General features: G+C 37.2%; 1 protein-coding gene across 1 annotated transcript in view; it reads left to right on the plus strand.

Moving 5' to 3' along the window:
* Positions 1-21,193, plus strand: part of DNAI4 (dynein axonemal intermediate chain 4) — a 107,310-nt gene that overhangs the window by 22,167 nt on the left and 63,950 nt on the right. The window contains 2 exon segments of the mRNA XM_015141821.3: positions 8,696-8,880; positions 10,895-11,007. Coding sequence (XP_014997307.3) covers positions 8,696-8,880; positions 10,895-11,007 — 298 coding nt within the window.

The raw sequence follows: 21,193 nt of genomic DNA on the forward strand, positions 1-21,193 counted from the left end.
GAAACATCATTAATGAAATTACAATCTACATTAGAAAAATATTCACTAATAGAAATAATGTACTATTGTGATAGTGATATGTAAATAATCAATAAAAGAAGAAATTAAAAGGAAAATCAGAAAATACTCCGAGATGATAATCAAGACACAACATACCAAAGCTTATGGGATACAGCTAAAGCACTGCTTAGAGGGAAATTTATAGATATACATTTGTATTAGAAAGAAGAAAGATCTCAAATAACTTACCCTTCCAACTGAAGAAACTGGAAAAAAAAAAAGAGTGAATAACACAAAATAACATGAAATAAGCAGAAGGAAGGAAATAAAAAATATTTGGGTGGACATTAATGAAATCTTGAATAGAAAAACAATAGAGAAAATCAATGAAATCGAAAGCTGGTTCTTTAAAAAGATCAACAAAATTGACAGAAAAGACATTTTTTAAAAATCCAGCATCTTTTCATGACATAAACATGCAACAAACTAGGAATAGAAGGGAATTTCCTCAATCTGATAAAGGATTTGCAAAAACCCCACAGCTTACATTATATTTAATCACAGTTAATCTCCTTATGATCAGGAACAAGACAAGTCCTTGCATTGCTATTCAACATTACCGTGGAGGTTCTAGGCATGGAAATTAGACAAGAAAAAGAAAAGGCATCCAGGTTGGAAAGTAAGAGGTAAAAACATCTCTATTTGTAGATGACATGATGTTATATATACAGACTCATAAGGAATTCACTAAAAAACGATAAGGACTTGCAAATGAGTTTTGTAAGTTTGCCGGATACATGATCAATATACAAATAAATTGTATTTCTAGACGTGTGCATAGAACCATTTGAAAATTAAGAATAATTTATTTCTCAATAGCATCAAAAACAGTAAAATACTTACGAATAAATGTAATAGAAGAAGTGCAAAATGTATGCTCTGAAAACTGTAAAACATTATTGAAAGAAATTAAATAAGATCTAATTAAATGGGAAAGTATCCCATGGTCATGATCAAAAGACCTACTATTGTGAAGATTGTTATACTCCCCAAACTGATCTGTAAACTTAACACAATTGTTATCAGAATTCCAACTGACTTCTTTCTACAAACTGACAACTGATTCTAAAATTCATACGGGGCCAGGAGCAGTGGCTCATGCCTGTGATCCCAGCACTTTGGGAAGCCAAGGTGGGTGGATGACCTGAGACCAGGAGTTCGAGACCACCCTGAACAACATGGTGAAACCCCATCTCTACTAAAAATACCAAGTTAGCCGGGTGTGGTGGCGCATGCCTGTAATCCCAGGTACTCGGGAGGCAGAGGCAGGAGAATTGCTTGAACTTGGGAGGCAGAGACAGTAGAATCGCTTAAACTTGGGAGGCAGAAGTTGCAGTGAGCCAAGATTGCACCATTGCACTCCAGCCTGGGCAACAAGAGCAAAACTGTCTCAAAAATAAAATAAAATAAAATCCATATGGGATCATAGGGGACCCAGCAGAGCCAAAATCATCCTGAAAAAGAACAAAGTAGGACGATTCACACTTCGCTGTTTCAAAATTTACGAAGCAATAGTAATCAAAATAATTTGTTGTTGGCACAAAGATAGATACGCAGATCAATGGGATACAATTGAGAGTTCAGAAATAAACCCATTTACCTAAAGTCAACTGATTTTTTATGAGTGCTGAGATCATTCACTGGGGAAAGGATATTCTGTTGAACAAATTGTGCCAGGATAACTGGATTGACACCTGGAAAAGAATGAACTTAGACCCTTACCTCATATTTTCAAGCTAATTCAAAGAGCTAAAACTGTAACACTCTTAGAAGAAAACATAGGGGTAAATTTTTATGACCTTGGATTTGGCATAGGCTTCTTATATGTGACACTCAAAGCATACGTAACAAAAGAAGACAAATTTGACCTTACGAAAATTTTTAAATGTTTGTATCAAAAACATATACAGAGTGAAAAGATAACCCACAGAAATAGAAAATACTTGTGAAACATGTATCTGATAAGAGCTTGTATCATATATAAAAACTCTTATAATTCATGAATAAAGACAAATAATTGAATATTGATCATACAATCTGAATGTTCGTTTCTTAAGAAAATACATACAAATGATCAAAAAACATATGAAAATATGGTGGACATAGTTAGAGAAATCGAAATCAAGCCCACAATGATACATTCACTTTATACCCACTAAGATGGCTAGAATCAAAGAGTAACATAACAAGTGTTAGAAGTGAAGAAAGCAGAACTCTCATACACTGCTTGTGGGAATATAAATTGGCCATGTTGTAAAATAGTTTGGAAGTTCCTCAAGAGGTTAAACAGTGATACCATATGAACAGCAATCCTCCTCCTAGGTATATACACCCAAGAGAAATAAAATATATTTCTACACAAAAAGGTATACACAAATGTTTCTAGTAGCATTATTCGTAGTAGACAAAAGTGGAAACAACTCAAATGTCTGTCAATGGAAAAGTGGCTAAAGAAAATGTATAGCCATACAATAGAATATTATTCAACCATAAAAAGGAATGAAGCACTGATGCATGAATCTTGAAAATATGCTAAGTGAGACAAGCCAGTCACAAAATACTGCACAGTATATGATTCCATTCACTATCAAACTCCCAAATAGGGAAGTCTATAGAGACATGAAGATACTCGTGGTGGCCTGGGGCTGGGAGCAGAGATGTTAGGGGACTATCTTAATATGTTTTCTGTTGTTATGATGTAACTGAATGCTCAATACTGGGTAATTTATAAAGCAAAGAAATGTATTTCTGACATTTCTCAAGGCTGAGAAGTCCAGGGTCAAGTGGACACATCTGGTGAGGATCTCCTTGCTAGTGGAGGACTCTGCAGGGTCCTGGGGTAGAGCAGGATATTACATGGTGAGGAGTGCTCACAAGAGATGGAGAAACTGGCTTTTATAACAGACCCCTCTCATGATAACTAATCCACTCCCTTGGTAACCTACTGACCCATTCATCCATGAATGGATTAATCCCTTGATCCAGTCACCTCCCAAAAGTCCCACCTCTCAATACTATTGCATTAAGGACCAAGTTTCCAGCATAACTTAGAGACACATTTAAACCATAACTTTCTGCCTTTGGCCCCCAAATTCACATCCTTCTCACATGTAAAACACATTAATTCCATCCCAATAGCCCCAATGCCTTAAATCATTCCAACATCAACTCAAAAGCCCAGAGTCTTACCTGTGAGCCTGTGAAATCAAAACAAGCTATTTACTTCCAAGATACAATGGTTGGACAGACATGGGGTATACATTCCCATTCTGAAAGGGAGAATAGGCCAGAAGTCATAGGTCCCAAAAAAGTCTGAACTCAGCAGAGCAAACATTAAACCTTAAAGCTGGAGAATAGTATCTTTTGACTCCATGTACTGCCTTCTGGACACACTGGTGCAGGGATTGGGCCCCCAAGGCCTTGGGCATCCCTGACTCTATGACTTTGCTGGGGTCAGACTACACTACAGCTTTCCCAGGCTGGCTTTGCAGGCTGATAGCTCTGCAGTTCTGGGGTCCTGTGGCAATCCTGCTCCCATGTCTCCACTAGGCATTACCCTTTAGGGGCCTTCTGCAGTAGTTTTGCCCCTGTGATAATCTCTGCATAGACTCCCAGGCCATCTGATACATTCATTGGAATTAAGATGGATCTTAATTCCTCCACAGCTTTTGCTTTCTGTAAGCCTGCAGAATTAATGCCATGTGGATGCTGCCAAGGCTTATGATTCACATCTTCTGGAGTAGTGGGTATAGCCCCAATGGGGGTCACTTGTGCCACAGCTGGGGTGGCTGACTCCTTGCCAAAATTTGGGGACCCAAGGTAGTCCTGGGTAGTGAGCTCTTGAAGGGCACTCAGGGCCTGTCCCCTGAAACCATTCTGCCCTCCTAGATCTCTGGGCCTGTGTTGGGATGAGCCACCTAGAAAATCGTTGAAACACTTTTGGAGTCTTCTTCCACTATCTTAATGATTCTTTCCATCTGTACTAAACTCCTTTGCAAATGGTCTCTGGGCCACACCCTTGGTTCATTACATGGCCAGGCTAAGACTTTTCCAAATCTTTCTGCTTTGCTTCCCTTTTGATTATAAATTTTTTTTTTTAAATCTCATCCCTTTGTTCTCAAATCTCACTGTAAGTAAGCAAAAGCAACCATGCAGCATCTTGAACACTTTGCTTAGATATTAATATTTCTTTTGCCAGGTATCCTAGTTTGTCATGCTTAAATTTTGGCTTCCATAAATTCTGCCAAGTTCTTTACTACTTTATAACAAAGACAGCGTTTATTCCAGTTTCTAATAAGAATTTCTTATTTCTGTCTGAGACCCCATCAGAAGTCTTTACTGTTCCTAATTCTACCAGTATTCTGTTCACAACCACTGAAGCAATTAAAAAGATTCCGACTTTCTTTAGTCTGCTCTTCTGAGCCCTCACCAGAATCACCCTTAATGCTGTTTATGGCAATGCAGCCTTTTTCTAGACTGCTTCTCCAAGTTCTTCTAGCCTCTATCCATTACTCAGTTCCAAAGCCACTTCTACATTTTCAGGTGTTTGTTATTAGTCCCACTTCTTGGTATTAATTTTTTTAGTTTGTTTTCTGTTTCTGTAAATGAATACCTGATACTGGGTACTTTATAAACAAAAGAATATTGTTTCTTATAGTTCTGGAGGCTAGGATGTCCAGGGTCAAGGAACCACATCTGGTTAGGGCCTTGTTGCTAGTGGGGACTCTGCAGAGAGCTAAGGTGGTGCAGGGTATCGCATGGTGAGGGGAGTTTATGAGAGAGGGAAACTGGCCTTCGTAACAGACTTCTCTTGTGATAACTAAACCACTCCCTTGATAACCCATTTATCCATTAATCCATGAATGGATTAATCCATTTGTGAGGACAACCTTTCATTACACAGTCACCTCCCAAAGTCGAAGCTCTCAACACTGCTGCATTGGGACCACATTTCCAACACATGAACTTTTGGTGCACACACTTAAACCATAGCAGGGATCATAATGGACACAGAGTATTTTCTTGAAGTGTAAAAAGTTTCCAAAATTGGCCGGGCGCGGTGGCTCAAGCCTGTAATCCCAGCACTTTGGGAGGCCGAGACGGGCGGATCACGAGGTCAGGAGATCGAGACCATCCTGGCTAACACGGTGAAACCCTGTCTCTACTAAAAAATACAAAAAACTAGCCGGGCGAAGTGGCGGGCGCCTGTGGTCCCAGCTACTCGGGAGGCTGAGGCAGGAGAATGGCGTAAACCCGGGAGGCAGAGCTTGCAGTGAGCTGAGATCCGGCCACTGCACTCCAGCCTGGGCGACAGAGCCAGACTCAGTCTCAAAAAAAAAAAAAAAAGTTTCCAAAATTAATTTTAGTGCACATATATGTGAATATATTAAAAACTATTGAATTAAAAAGCAATTTAAAGTCCCAGCTACTCGGGAGGCTGAGGCAGGAGAATGGCGTAAACCCGGGAGGCGGAGCTTGCAATGAGCCGAGATTGTGCCACTGCGCTCCAACCTGGGCGAAAGAGCGAGACTCCGTCTCAAAAAAAAAAAAAAAAAAAAAAAAGATAATTCCAGATTCAGATGACTTCAATTGTGGTATGTGTCAAACACACATAGATGAAAACAGAACACTGAAAGTGGGTATATTCCAGAACTCATTTTATGAGGCTAGCATTACCTTGATATTAAAACCTGAATACAGTATGAGAAGCAAATATTATATTCCAATTTCACTTGCAAGCATAGAGAAATCCTCAATAAAATATTATTCAATAAAGTTCAGTAACAACAACAACAACAAAATGCCTAATACATCATAAGGAAGCTTGGTCTATGTCAAGAAATCAAGATTGGTTTAACATTTAAAAACCCTTAGTGTAATTTACCACATTAACAGCTTAATGTGGTAAAAAAGCATGTGATCATTTCAATATAGACAAAGTATCTGATAACATTTAATATTCATGATTTTAAAAATTCTTACGAAACTGAGAATCACAAGGAACTTTAAAAATCTTATTTAGGCTACCTATAAAATCCTACAGTAGTGATCATATCAAATGGTGAAGCATTTCAAAAAAGAGCCCCCTTTAATCCAGCATTCTTGGAAGTCAGTTCAAATTGGTGAGAAAATGAAATGGGATGTATAAGAATTGGAAAGGAAGAAAGAAAACATTGAATATTTGTGGATTGAATATTTACTAGCAACAAATAGTTCAACAATTAGATTTCTTTTATTTGAAAAAAAACTTTTTTAGAGATGAGTCTTGCTCTGATTGTGCAGACTGAAAGTGTGGTGGCACAATCATAGCTCACTATATCCTCAAATTCCTGGGCTTGAGCAATCCTCTTGCCTTAACCTCCCATGTGGCATGGGCTACAGGTGTGTGCCACCATTCCCAGCTAATTTTCTCAAAGTTTTGGTAAAGACGAGATTCTGCTGTGTTGTCCAGGCTGGTCTCGAACTCCTAGCCTCAAGCAGTCCTTCTGCCTTGACCTCCCAGAGCGCTGGGATTACAGGGATTGAGCCATTGTGCCCATCCAGAAATTAGACATTTTAAAATGGTACAATTTATAATAGCACTAAGATTTATCAAGCACTTGTGGAAAAATATAACAAAAGATGCATATACCAATATTTCTTTTTTTTTTTTTTTTTTGAGACGGAGTCTCGCTCTGTTGCCCAGGCTGGAGTGCAGTGGCCGGATCTCAGTTCACTGCAAGCTCCGCCTCCCGGGTTTACGCCATTCTCCTGCCTCAGCCTCCTGAGTAGCTGGGACTACAGGCGCCCGCCACCTCGCCCGGCTAGTTTTTTGTATTTTTTAGTAGAGACAGGGTTTCAGTGTGTTAGCCAGGATGGTCTCGATCTCCTGACCTCGTGATCCACCCGTCTCGGCCTCCCAAAGTGCTGGGATTACAGGCTTGAGCCACCGCACACGGCCGCATATACCAATATTTCTAAACCATAGAAGTTTATTGGAAGACATTAAAGAGGACCAAAACAAAAGGAGATAGACATGTGTGCATAGAAAACAATATTTTAAGATCAATTATCCTAAATTTTGATTTATAGATTCTTTGCAATTTTAATCAAAATCTCAAGTTTTAAAGTTTTTTTTCTTTCCAGAAACTTTTCAAGATAATTCTAAAATTTATATGGAAATGCTAGAGGCTAAAAATAGCCAAGATACTTGCATAAAAACTCAGTGGAAGCACTTGCTTTCCTAGATACCAGGCTTAATAAAACACATAATATTAGCAAATTAGAGAGCCTTCGCATGACCTGAATACATATAAACACTTATTTTATAATAAATGTGAACTGCAGAGTAATGGGGAAAGGACAGGATTTTCAAAAACTCTTGTTGAGACAATTGGGTATTATTATGAAACAAAAATATATTGGCTTTCTTTCTTATCCTATATATAAAATTAGTTGTGGGTATATTATATACTTAAATATGAAAAGCAACATATAGGACTTCAGGGCTGGATATGTTTTTTTAAAGGAGACATCTAAAGCACAACCCTTAATGGAAAACATGATACATTTGACTACGTTAAAAAAGCTCATATTCATCAAATATACCATAAAGAAAATGAAGCCACAGAGTGAAAGAAGACATTCGCAGCTCATACAACTGAAAGGACTCATCCGTTACCAATAATAAAAAAGTCTCAATACAATGTGTGCAAAGGACTTGAATAGGAAATTCTCCCCCTCCAAACGGAAATCAAAATGGGAATAAATATATAAAAGGAGTTCGACTGTATCAATATCACTGTTTTCTGCCTCCACATTTTGTCCCACTGGAAGGTTTTTTTGGGGCAGTAATATGCATAGAGCTGTCATCTCTTTTAACAATGTCATCTTCTAGAGTACCCACTGAAGGACCTGATCGAGGCTGTTTTACAGTTAACTATTTTTTTTAATAAATGAAAGGAGTACACTCTAAAATAATAAAAAGTTTAGTAAGCATATAAACCAGAAGCATAATTTATTATTATCAAATATTTACTGTGCATAATTGTATTGCTATACTTTTATATGACTGGCAGTGCAGTAGGTTTGTTTATATGAGCATCACTTACAGATTCGTGAGTAATGTGTTGTGCTATGACATTATGATGACTGTGATATCACTAGGTGATATAGGAACTTTTCAGTTCTGTTATAATGTCATGGTACCACTGTCATATATGTGATCCATTGTTGACTGAATCATTTTGTGGTGCAGAACTATAAACCAAAAGCATATAATAACTAGGGAAATGCCTATTAATGAAATGTTAAGTGAAAAATAGTGAGTTTTCTTTAAAACGTGTACATAACAATTTACATGCACCAAAATATTAACAATCTGGATGAATTATCTTTCCACCTTTCTGATTTTCCAAAAGTTAATATATATTAATTATATGTAGATAAAACACAAATAATATTTTAAGAAAGTTTTTGCATAGTTAAGAAACTTTCTAAGCATGACATTTTAAAGCATCCAATTTTTCATGTTTATCCTATTGTAGGAACATTATGCTTATCTTTTTTCTACCATATTTGTTTCTATTTTCTAGCAGTTGTTGTTTAGAAGCCCTGTCTTTTTTAGTTACTTCATTTTAAATAACATTTTTAACAGGTGTTTGACATAAATGGAACTGATGTTACTCCTCGACCTCTTTACCATCCAGATCCACTTACTGGTACAGCAAAGCCAAATAAACTCTTGACATCACAAGAAGGATCACTTGGACCAGAATTTATATCTTCCCATAGCCTTTATCAGAATACAATAAATCCTAGTATGTTAGGGCAGTTTACAAGGTAGAGTATACTATTATATAGTTCCTTTTTTCTATCATATATATTGCCTTTTCATTTAAATTGCACATATGTATCTTAGATATCAGTTGTCTCCAGTCTCCCAATCTTTCTCTCTCTCTTTCTTTCTTTCTTTCTTTCTTTCTTTCTTTCTTTCTTTCTTTCTTTCTTTCTTTCTTTCTTTCTTTCTTTCTTTTTCTTTCTTTCTTTTTCTTTCTTTCTTTCTTTCTTTCTTCTCTTTCTTTCTTTCTTTCTTTCTCTCTCTCTCTCTTTCTTTCTTTCTTTCTTTTCTTTTCTTTCCCTTCCTTCCTTCCTTCTTCCTTTCCTTTCCTTCCTTTTCCTTTTCCTCTTCTTTCCTTTTTTTTTTTTTTTGACGAGTTTCACTCTTGTTACCCAAGCTGGAGTACAGTGGTGCCATCTGGGCTCACTGGAACCTCCACCTCCTGGGTTCAAGCTATTCTCCTGCCTCAGCCTCCTGAGTAGCTGGGATTACAGGTGTCCCCCCACCATGCCTGGCTAATTTTTTGTATTTTTAATAGAGACGGGGTGTCAGCATGTTAACCAGACCGGTCTCGAACTCCTGACCTCAGGTGATCCACCCGCCTAGGCCTCCCCAAATGCTGGGATTACAGGCATGAGCCACCGAAGTTTTAATTATCATCCTAATGTTCCATCTCTACATTCCTCTCATGTTTTAAATTAAATGCAGAGTTCTTAATGTCTTAAGAGTTCCCATATACTCACAACAAAACATTTGTGGAAAATACATGTATTTCACTCAAGACTTCCTGAGCAACCAAAAGATGGGATTAAAATCACATACAATTAATTTCAAATTCCCATTAGACATTTTTCTTCAGGTTTCTTCGGCTTCTTTTGAGCTGCATTTTATGGGAAGAGGTGGCTTCCCTTTTTTCCCCTCCTCTCCCATGCAAATCTCTGTTTTCCTAGAGTTTGATTTCTCTCTTATTTTATAATACACAGCAATTATATGCTTCTCTGGAGCTTGCCTCTGAATTTGCCTACAAAAATACAGCAGTACCTGGTAAAACAAGATATTCCAATAAACTTTACATCTTGTTTTGATGGGCAGTTGAGACTATAAATAGAAACAAAAAAGAAAGTATGTAATACCATGGAGTAGTGTTAAGTTCATATGTTTAAGGAAATTATTTTTGGATTCTTCCATTGATTTCCTTCTGAATACATATATTTTAGTTAAACCTTGAGAAAGCCTTTATAAAATGAAATAAATCACATTTTTAAGATGACATTTGAGTAGTGAACAGAAACCAAGTGAAAAACGAAAGGAAGAGTATTCCAGGCTAAGGCTCTGAAGTTAGAGAGCTCCTAAGATTGAGGAACTAAAAAAAAAAGTAAAGGAAGACTAATAATGAAGATGAATGTGCTGGGTAGGTAGACTGTATTTTGGATTTTTGTACTAAGTGTACTGATAATTCACTGAAGGACTTTAAGCATGTTTAACATGTCTTTCTTCTAAAATACATTTTTGCTGGGCGCGGTGGCTCACGCCTGTAATCACAGCACTTTGGGAGGTCAAGGTGGGCAGAGCACCTGAGGTCAGGAGTTCAAGACCAGACTGGCTAACATGGTGAAAACCCGTCTCTACCAAAAATACAAAAAAAATTAGCTAGACGTGGTGGCTGGCACAAGCCTGTAATCCCAGCTATTCAGGAGGCTGAGGCAGGAGGATCACTTGAACTTGGGAGGCAGAGGTTGCAGTGAGCAGAGATTGTGCTATTACACTATAGCCTGGGTGACAGAGCGAGACTCCATTTCAAAAAATAAATAAAGATATAAATAAATAAATTTTAAGTAACTTTTTATTTAAGAAATATTAGAAACCGACTCATTTTTGAAAAATTAATGTATCTATTTTACTTACATGATCCTAGTATATTTGATTTCTCCATCTGATAATGTGTTCTAATTTGTATACTTAGTTTCCCATAAGGACATCTAAATAAATGAGTAATTTTGTTATTCATTATTAAAGGTCAGTTTTAGGAAGCAGTACAGTTTCTAAGTCAAGTGTATCAACAAGTGAATCAATAGCAGAAGACCTGGAAGAACCATCCTATAAACGAGAAAGATTGACTAGTTTCACAGGTAATGAAAATATGCTTGTTTATTTCAGTAACAGTCCATTATTTAGTCAGTATGCTTATTATTGGTTGGATACTTGAGACAAAAGAAATATGATAATGATTTCCAAATGCTGGCTTGTGAAGTCGCATCAAGAGAATTACCAGGGGAATATCTGTTTTTTTAAGTTCCCTGGGTGACTTTTTTGAATCATCATCCTGAGGAACCACTGGTGCTTTGTGTTAGAGCTCAGCTTCTCCTTCCTCCTCCTCCTCCTCCTCCTCTTCTTCTTCTTCTTCTTCCTCCTCTTCCTCTTCTTCTTCTTCTTCTTCTTCTTCCTCTTCTTCTTCTTCTTCTTCTTCTTCTTCTTCTTCTTCTTCTTCCTCTTTTCCTCTTCTTCCTCTTCTTTTCCTCTTCCTCTCTTCTTCCTCACTTCTTCTTCCTCCTCTTCCTCTTCCTCTTCTTTCTCTTATTCCTCCTCCTCTTCCTCCTCTCCCCCTTCCTCTCTCTTCTCCTCCTCTCCCTCCTTCTTCTTCTTCCTCCTTTTCCTCCTCTGCTTCCTTCTCCTCTTCCTCTTCTTCTTTTTCTTCTTTCCCTTTTTTTTTTTTTTTTGAGACAGAGTCTTGTTCTGTCACCCAGGCTGGCGTGCAGTGGCACAATCTCAGCTCACTGCAACCTCTGCCTCCTGGGTTCAAGCAATTCTCCTGTCTGAGCCTCCCAAGTAGCTGGGATTGCAGGTGTCTGCCACCATGCTCAGCTAATTTTTTTGTATTTTTAATAGATACGGGGTTTCATCATGTTGGCCAGGCTGGTTTCAAACTTCTGACCTCAAATGATTTGCCAGCCTCGGCTTCCCAAAGTGCTGGGATTGCAGGTGTGAGCCACTGTGCCTGGCCTCTTCTTTCTTCTTCTTCTCAGGGTCTCACTCTGTCACCCAGACTGGAGCGCAATCTTGGCTCACTGCAACCTCTGCTTCTCAGGCTCTAGTGATCCTCCACCTCAGCCTCCCAAGTACCTGGGAATACAGGCATGCACCACCGTGCCTGGCCAATTTTTTGTAATTATTGTAGAGACAGGTTTTCGCTATGTTAACCAGGCTGGTCTCGAACTCCTGGGCTCAAGTGATCTGCCTGCCTCGGCCTGCCAAAGTACTGGGATTATCAGTGTGAGCCACCAAGCTCAACTTCTAATCGGAGACAAATAATTCTGATACATTTGTGATCAGTTCCATAATGACATATGTGGAATGTCATGGGAACACTTAGAAAGAAGTGATTAAATCCTTTGAGGTAAAATAAAAAAGGCTTCACAGAGAACATTATTGACTTTTGAATTAGGTTTTTAAAGATTATTAGTTACTTGTCCAGAGAAGTAGGGGAAGTCCAATCCAGGCAGAGGGTAAAACATGAGGTAATGGAAAGGATTATGAAAATGAAGATACAAGAATGAGGAAATAATAATGGATGATCAAAAGTGCTGGGAGAAATGGTTACATACTTGAGGGGTACTTGCTTTGCAGTGCAATAAGGATTTTTTTCCTTTAAAATGATAATGAGGGACTGGTGAAGATATAAGGCTGGAAAAATGGTGCTTTATGGACTTTTCTTTTTGATGTTGGGAGATGTAACAGGAATGACTGACAACAAGTAACAGAATACCCAACTAAAAAGAACTTGAACAAATATTTACTTTTCTCACATTAAAAGAAGAGATAGCTTTTGGCTTTGATTTTTTTGGCTTAATTTTGTCAGAATTTGGATTGGCCGTTCTGCTATTCTCTTTCCTAAAGCCTTTCTTCTTTTCTTATGGTCTCAAAATATCTTCTCCAGCTCACTCTGGGCATATTATCCACATTAAAGACAGAAAGGAGAAGGGAAGTAGCATCATCATATCTATCTCATTTTTCAGGAAGATAAAAAATTTCCCGGAAGCCTTTCCCCTTCCTTTATATTTCTGCTTTCATCTTATTGGCCAGAAGTGTCACATGATCAGCCTTAGCGTTAAGAGAGGCTGGAAAATCAAGTATTTAGCTTCCTATTAATTATATTAATAGCTATTTAGCTTTCTATTAATTATATTATTTCTATTAAAAGAAAGAGACAAGGGAAGAGAGAAAGGGTTTGGAAAAAAAACCTAACCAATCAGCAATATCTGCTGCAGGAGAGACCCTCATTCTCTCAGTTGGAGGCCAGGAAAACTGGATTATTGTCATTACCTCCCCCAGCTTTCTCTATAGATATTCTTGCCACCTTCCAATCTATTTTTCCAAATTATATTCAGAATGTTTTTTTTTAGAAACACAACTAATTGCATCCTCTTTTGCTTAGAAACTAACTCTTCAAAAGATTTGCATTGCTCTTAGCATAAAGACTAAATCTTTATGAAACAATTTCTCTTGAAGCCTTTTTTGCTTGTCTACATCAAAAACAAACAAAAACAAGTAACACAAATTTACCTCCAGAAAACCTGAAAAACAATGTACATATTTATATCATCTTGGTCAATTGCTGGTGAATTTTTTTTCTTTTTCTTTTTTCTTTTAGACAGAGTCTTGCTCTGTCACCCAGGCTGGAGTTCAGTGGCGTGATCTCGACTCACTGCAACCTCTGCCTCCCAGGTTCAAGTGACTTTTCTGCCTCAGCCTCCCGAATAGCTGGGAATACAGGCACTTACCACCACTTCTGGCTAATTTTTGTATTTTTAGTAGAGACGGGGTTTCACCATATTGCACAGGCTGGTCTTGAACTCCTGGCCTGGTGATCTGCCTGCCTCGGCTTCCCAAAATGCTGGGATTACAGGCGTGAGCCACCATGCCCGGCCGTTGCTGGTGAATTGTAACTATGAAGTCAGCCTCTAAAATGAGTGACACCTAAACAATTCGAGTTCTACCCCCTGGCTTCTTTTTTAGACTAGAACAGTGTTTCCTCACTCTAGAATGCATATTAAAGTCGTCTGGTATGCCTTTAAAAAATTCCCATAGTTGTGTCTCAATTCAGGTCAATCGAATTGCAATATCTGGGACTAGGGTTTAGGCCTAAGCAGTAAGTATGCTGATAAATGTTTTACTAACTACACAGGTGGCAAGGAAATCCTTATTTGCTGCATTTGCCAATTTCCATGTTATAAATCCTCTCATCACAGCAGATTTCAAGCTCCCAACATAAATTTTCTGAATGGGAAGTTACAAACAGATACTTAGTAGCACACCACCATACAGATACAATAGATATTTTAAATAACTGCAAGAGATTAGGTAGTAGTAAATTTTTGTTGTTGTTGTTTTTTGTTTTTTGAGACAAAGTCTCGCTGTCACCCAGCCTGGAGCGCAGTGGTGCGATCTCGGCTCACTACAACCTCTGTTTCCTGGGTTCAGGCCATTCTCCTGCCTCAGACTCCCAAGTAGCTGGGATTACAGGCGCCTGCCACCACACCCAGCTAATTTTTGAATTTTTAGTAGAGACAGGATTTCACGTTTTTGCTAGGCTGGTCTCGAGTGATCTGCCTGCTTTGACCTCCCAAAGTGCTGGGATTGCAAAGTGTGAGCCACTACTTCCAGAAGGCAGTAGTAAAATTTAATAGCATAATTAGGAAGTGATGATCCTTGAGTAATTATTATCTTTGTTTTTAATATGATTTATTTAATAATACATTTATATAATGTAATTTTGAGTAATGTCTATGTTTAACAACTGACTCACAAAATTCCTGAAATTAGCCTGTTCTAATATACTTCTAGATAAAAATATATTTAAAATATGTTCGTAACTTCCCCCCTCCCAGACCTACTGAATAAAAAATTCTGGGTGTGGACTTCCAGTTTCTGTTCTTGTATGTAGAGTTTAGAAGTCATTACTCCCGTCTTATAACAAGAAAAAGTTAGACAAATTGGAAATTAACAGCTTTTCTTGGACTCATCAGAGAACTGTGGTGACAAGGGCAAACTGCCACCTTGAGATCTAGAGACGCAGACAATCCAGAGAAATACAGTTCCCAAGAGTTACTTACCATAAGCTGGAGGAACACATGAATGATTATTTTCATGAATTGCTGGAGGCTGAGTATTTTGCTAGTATAAGAGTGAAAAATTCATGGGGGACCAAAGTCATGGGAAAGAGAGGGCCCACACTTACATGGGCTTTCATTCTAGGAATCCAGTGGATTCTTTCAGTGAGGATCTGAGCTAAGGATCTGAGCTGAAGATAAGCTAGTGGCCCTGGTAGGGGAGGGAAAGAATATCCACATTAAAACACTCCTAGCCTCTTTTTTCTAACAAAGACTTAATCTGGGGATGGGGAGTGGGGGAAATTTGCCAGAGGGTAATTTTGAAACTATAGCCCAGTTAGGGTAAGGGAATTCTACTCTAGCACCAGCCTTTATTTCTTAACTAAGGAGGAAAAATAACAGTGCTTGAGGAATTTGATTGGGAATGTTGCAGCCAGGGAAGGGAGTAGGGGCAGGGATAAGACAACTATACCCTTGAAGTAGGAATAGATATACTTGTGAACACCATGTCTCCAAGACACAGGTTAACTAAAAGTGTGAGAGTCAATCAGATTGTAGACTATTTCCCTTCTCCCCACTTACCACCAGTGAACCTCCAGAGTGACAATACTGGATTACAGATGAAAGAATTGCAAGACATAGGCTTTCTCTAAAGCAATACAGAGAAGCCTGAAAGCCAGGAAGGGAAACAAAAACAAGAAAGGTTTTGATACCTGTAGCTACAACAACATTAAGCACAACCAAACTGCTACCCTGAATACCATCAATTCTTCTGCTGAAGGCCTTATTACCTCAGTACCTGTTACAGGATACAGCATGTCTGACTTTTAACAAAAAGTCATTAGGAGTGCTAAAGGGCAAGAAAAAAATATTTTGAAGAGATCAAGCAAGCATCAAACCCAGACTGTTATGATAAAAATGTAAAAATTATTGGACAGGGCATTTTAAATAATTATGATTAATATGTTAAGAGATCTGATGGAAAAAGTATGCAATGTGCAAGGTATGTAATGTCAGCAGAGAGTTGAAAATTATATGAAAGACTCAAAATGACATGCTAGATATCAAAAACACAGCAACATGAATGAAGAATATCTTTGATAGCCCCATTGACTTCACAGGGTTAAGGAAAGAATCAGTTAATTTGAAGATTGGTCAATAAAAACTTCCCAAACTAAAATGCAAAGAGAAAAAAGAATGAAAATAGAACATCCATCCAAGAACTCTGGGATAATATCAAAAGGTGTAACATATGCACAATTGGAATACCAGAAGAAGAGAGAATGGGATAGAAGAAATGCTTGTAGTAATACTTGTTGAGAACATTCCAAAATTAATGTCAGACACTAAACCACAGATACAAAAAGAATACCAATCAAGATAAATATCAAAGCGAAACAAAAACACAAAACCTAGGAATATTATATTCAAATTACAGACAACAAAAGACAAAGAGAACGTCTTGAAGGAAGCCAGTAGGAAAAAACATCTTACCTGTAGCAGAACAAGGATATATTTTTTATTGTTTTCTTTTTTTCTCTTTTATTTTGTACAGACAGGTTTTTGCCATGTTGCCCAGGCTGGTCTTGAACTCCTGGGCTCAAGCGATTCTCCTGCCTCAAGCCTCCCTAAGTGCTGGGATTATTATAGGCATGAGTCATCACACCTGGCTAGAAGAACAAGGATATAAATTACAATTGACTTCTCATCAGAAACCAAATAAACAAGAAAAGAGTGGAACAAAAATCTTTAAAGTGTTGATATTAAAAACTGGCATTCTATAATTCTATATCCAGAAAAATTATTCTTCAAGGGTAAAGGAGAAATGAAGATTTTCCCAGATAAACAAAATTCTGAGGTAATTTATTGCCAGCAGACCAGCTCTGAAAGAAATGTGGAAAGAACTTCAGGCAAAAGAAAAATGACATGGGTCAGAAACTTGGATCTACATAAAGAAAGGATAGATGGCATTCTGTAGACCACATCCTGGGCCATAAAGCATACTTCAACAAACCCGAAAGAATAGAAATTATACAAGGTATGTGCTCAGTTGACAATAGCAATAAGCTAGAAATCATAACAGCAAGATAGCTGGACATTTTCCAAACATTTGTAAATTAAACTACAAAAATCTAAATAACCCATGGGCCAAAGAAGTCTCAAGAGAAATTTAAAAACAAATAATTTGAACTCAATGAAAATGAAAATACAATTTATCACAATTTAGGGATGCAGAAAAAGCAATTTTTAGAGGGAAATTTATAACACCAAATGCATATGTTAGAAAAGAAGAGAGATATACAATTAATAACTTAGGTTTCCACTGTCTCTTGAGACAACTGGCTGTTCTCTGCTATCAGGCAGAGCTGCTGACAGGGTACTTTGATGGCTTCTGGTCAATCTGGTCACAGGTTGTATTCCTTGGCTAGGCAATTACGCTATTTGGTATCTGCAGTTGGGCAGGGTTGCAGTTGGGGTCTGAAGGGGGAACATTTCCAAACTAATTTTACAAGGCCAATATCACCCTGATACCAAAGCCAGACAAAGACATTACAAGAAAAAAATCATGGGCCAATATCCTTGATGAACATGGATACAAAAATCCTCAACAGAATATTAGCAAACTGAATTCCAAAACACATTGGAAAAACTCATCCACCATGATCAAGTGGGGTTTGTCCCTGAGATGCAAGCATGGTTCAACATATGCAAATTAATGAATATGATACATCACAATAGAATGAAGGACAAAAACTGTGTGATCATCTCATCAGATACAGAAAAAGAAGGGAGCTCTCATACACTGTTGATGGAAATATAAATTAGTATAGCCATTATGGAAAACTGTAGGTAACTTCCTCATACTAAAAATAGAATTACCATAAGATCCAGCAATCCTGCTTCTGGGTATTTACCCAAAAGATTTGAAATCAATTTCTCTGACTGCATCCCATGTTCATTGCAGCACTATTCAAAGTAGCCAAGTTATGGAATCAATCTATGTTCATCAACAGATGAATGAATAAAGGAAATGTGGTATATACACACAGGGGAAAACTATTCAGCCTTAAAAAGAAGGAAATTCTGTCATTTGTGACAACATGGATGTAATGAATTAGAGAACATTATGCTAAGGGAAATAAACCAGACACAGAAAGACAAATACTACATGTTCTCATTTATATGTGGAATCTAAGACAATTGATCTCATAGAGGTGGAATGTAGAATGGTAGTTACAGAGGCTAGAGATTTGGGAGATTGGGGAGATGATGATCAAAGGGTGAAAAATCTTAGAAGTATGTTTTTTTTTTTAAAAGTCTATTGCATAATGTGGTAAATATAGTTAATAATAGAATAATAGAATAGTCTATTTTTACAAAATTGCAAAGAGAAATTTCAAACGTTTCTACCACAAAAATGTTGAGTATTTGAGGTGATGGATATGTTAACTAGCTTGATTTAATTATTCTACTTTTAAACCATCGCTTCATAACCCATAAATGTACACAATTATAAATTGTCACTTTACAATTTAAAAATTGTATATTCCTGTAAAATACAATCTATTTAAAAATATCTTCCTTAAAAAGATATTTAAAAAATTATGTCACAGGCAAAACGAAACTAGGTTTACTTTTTTAAAAAGGAATAAAGTTTATGCAGATTGGGCCAAGTGTGGTGACTCACACCTGTAATCCCAGCACTTTGGGAAGCCAAGATGGGTAGATCACCTGAGGTCAGGAGTTCAAGACCAGCTGGGCCAACATGGTGAAACCCCGTATATACTAAGAAAACAAAAATTAGCTGGGTGTGGTGGTGCACACCTGTAATCCCAGCTACTTGGGAAGCTGAAGCAGGAGAATCACTTGAACCTGGGAGGTGGAGGTTGCAGTGAACCCAGATCGCACCAGTGAACTCTAGCCTGTTGATAAGAGCGAAATTCTGTCTCAAAAAAAAGTTTATACAGAATGGAAGGCAAGAAATAAAACTGTCTATACTTACAGATGACATCATTGTCTATATAGAAAATTCCTAAGAATCTACAAAAAAAAAAAAAAAAAGAAAACTTCCTGGCACCAATAGGCATGTATCCTGCAACATTGCAGGATACAAGGTCAATATATAAAAGCAAACTGCCTTTCTGTTTGCCATCAACGAACTACTAAACTTTGAAATTAAACTACAACAACAAAAAACATTTACAGTAGCATCAGAAAATAAGAAGTATAAATCTAACAAAATATTTACAGAATCTATACACAGAAAGCTTCAAAACAGGGATGAAAAAAGTAAAAAAAAAATAAATGAATTTCATATGCATGCATTGGAACACTCAGTATTGTAAAGATATCAGTTCTTTGTAATTCGATGTATAGATTCAATCCAATCTTAATCAAAATCCCAGCAATCATTTTGTAGATATCAGCTAATTAAGTCTATAATTTATATTGAAGAGCAGAGGATTTAACAGCCAGCTCAACTCTGGAAAAAAAAACCAGAGGACTCACATTACCTGATTTCAACATATTTATAGTGCTATCATAATCAAGTACACTGATAAATAAAATGGAATACAGAACTCAGAAATAGACCCACACTAATATAATTAACTGATTTTTTTACAAAAACACAAAGGCAATTCAATGAAGAAAGAATTTTCAATAAATGTTGATGGAACAATTGAACATCCACATACAAAAAAAAAAAAAAAAAAAAAGTGAGAGAGAGAGCAGAGACACAGACCTTACATCTTACTCAAAAATTAACTCAAAATGGATCATGGGCCTAAATTTAAAATGCAAAAGTATGAAACTTTTTGAAAAACATCAGGAAAAAATCTGTGTGATCTTGGCTTTGGTAATGGAATTTTAGATACACCCAAAGCACAATCCATAAAAGTAGAAATTGGTAGAATTGGACTTTTAAAAAATTTTTGCTTTGTGAAAGACAATGTTAAGTGAATGATAAGACAAATCACAGGCTGGGAGAAAATTGTTTGCAAATCAAATAGATCATAAAGGACTTTTATCCAAAGTACATAAACAATTCATAAATTTCACAATTAAAAAACCCCAACTGTGTTACTCTGTTTTCAAGCTGCTGATAAAGACATACCCAAGACTGGGAAGAAAAAGAGGTTTAATGGACTTACGTTCCACGTGGCTAGAGAGGACTCAAAATCATGGTGGAAGGCAAGGATGAGCAAGTCACGTCTCACATGGATGGCAGCATGCAAACAAGAGAGAAGTTGTGCAGGGAAACTCCCATTTTAAAACCATCAGATATCTTGAGACTCATTCACTATCACAAGAACAGCACAGGAAAAACCTGCTACCATAAGTCAATCACCTCCCACTGGGTTCCTCTCATGACATGGAATTGTGGGAGTTACCCACCCCCTTAATTCAATCACCTCCCACTGGGTTCTTCCCATGACATGTGGGAATTGTGGGAGTTACAATTCAAGATGAGATTTGGGCGGGGACACAGCCAAACATATCACCAACCCAGTGAAAAATGAACGAAATGTAGGAACAGACACTTCATCAAAAAAGATATACAGATGGCATATAAGCATATGAAATGATGCTCAGTTTCATATGTCATTAGGAAAATGCAAATTAAATATGAGATACTACTACATATGCATTTAAATGGCTAAAAAACCTGATAATACCAATTGCTGGCAAATATGTGGAGAAATAGGAACTCTCATTCCTTTGCTGGTGGGGATGTACAATGGTAGGTACATCCAGTTTGGAATATAGTTTGGCAATTTCTCATAAAACTAAACATACTCTTACCATATCATCAAGCTGTTGTGTTCCTTGGCATTTACCCAAATGAGGTGAAAATTTATTTTCACACAAAAATTTGCACTCAAATGTTTCTAGCAGCTTAATCATAAATGCAAGACTAGAAGCAATCAAGATGACTTTTAAGTGGTGAATAAACAAACAAAAGTATATCCATATAATGGAATATTATTTAGCAATAAAAAAATGAGCTATGAATCCATGCAACAAGATTGATGAATCTTAAATACTAATTGCTAAGTTAAATAAACCAGTCTGGAAAGACTGTATCCTGTCTGATTCTATTTATATGACAGTCTAGAGAAAGGCAAAACTGTAGAAACAGAAAACAGATCAATCAATGGTTGCTAGGGCCTTGAAGAGAAGGGATAGTTGAATGGGTGAAGCACAA

The sequence above is a fragment of the Macaca mulatta genome, chromosome 1 (assembly GCF_049350105.2).
Source record: "Macaca mulatta isolate MMU2019108-1 chromosome 1, T2T-MMU8v2.0, whole genome shotgun sequence".
Lineage (NCBI taxonomy): Eukaryota > Metazoa > Chordata > Mammalia > Primates > Cercopithecidae > Macaca > Macaca mulatta.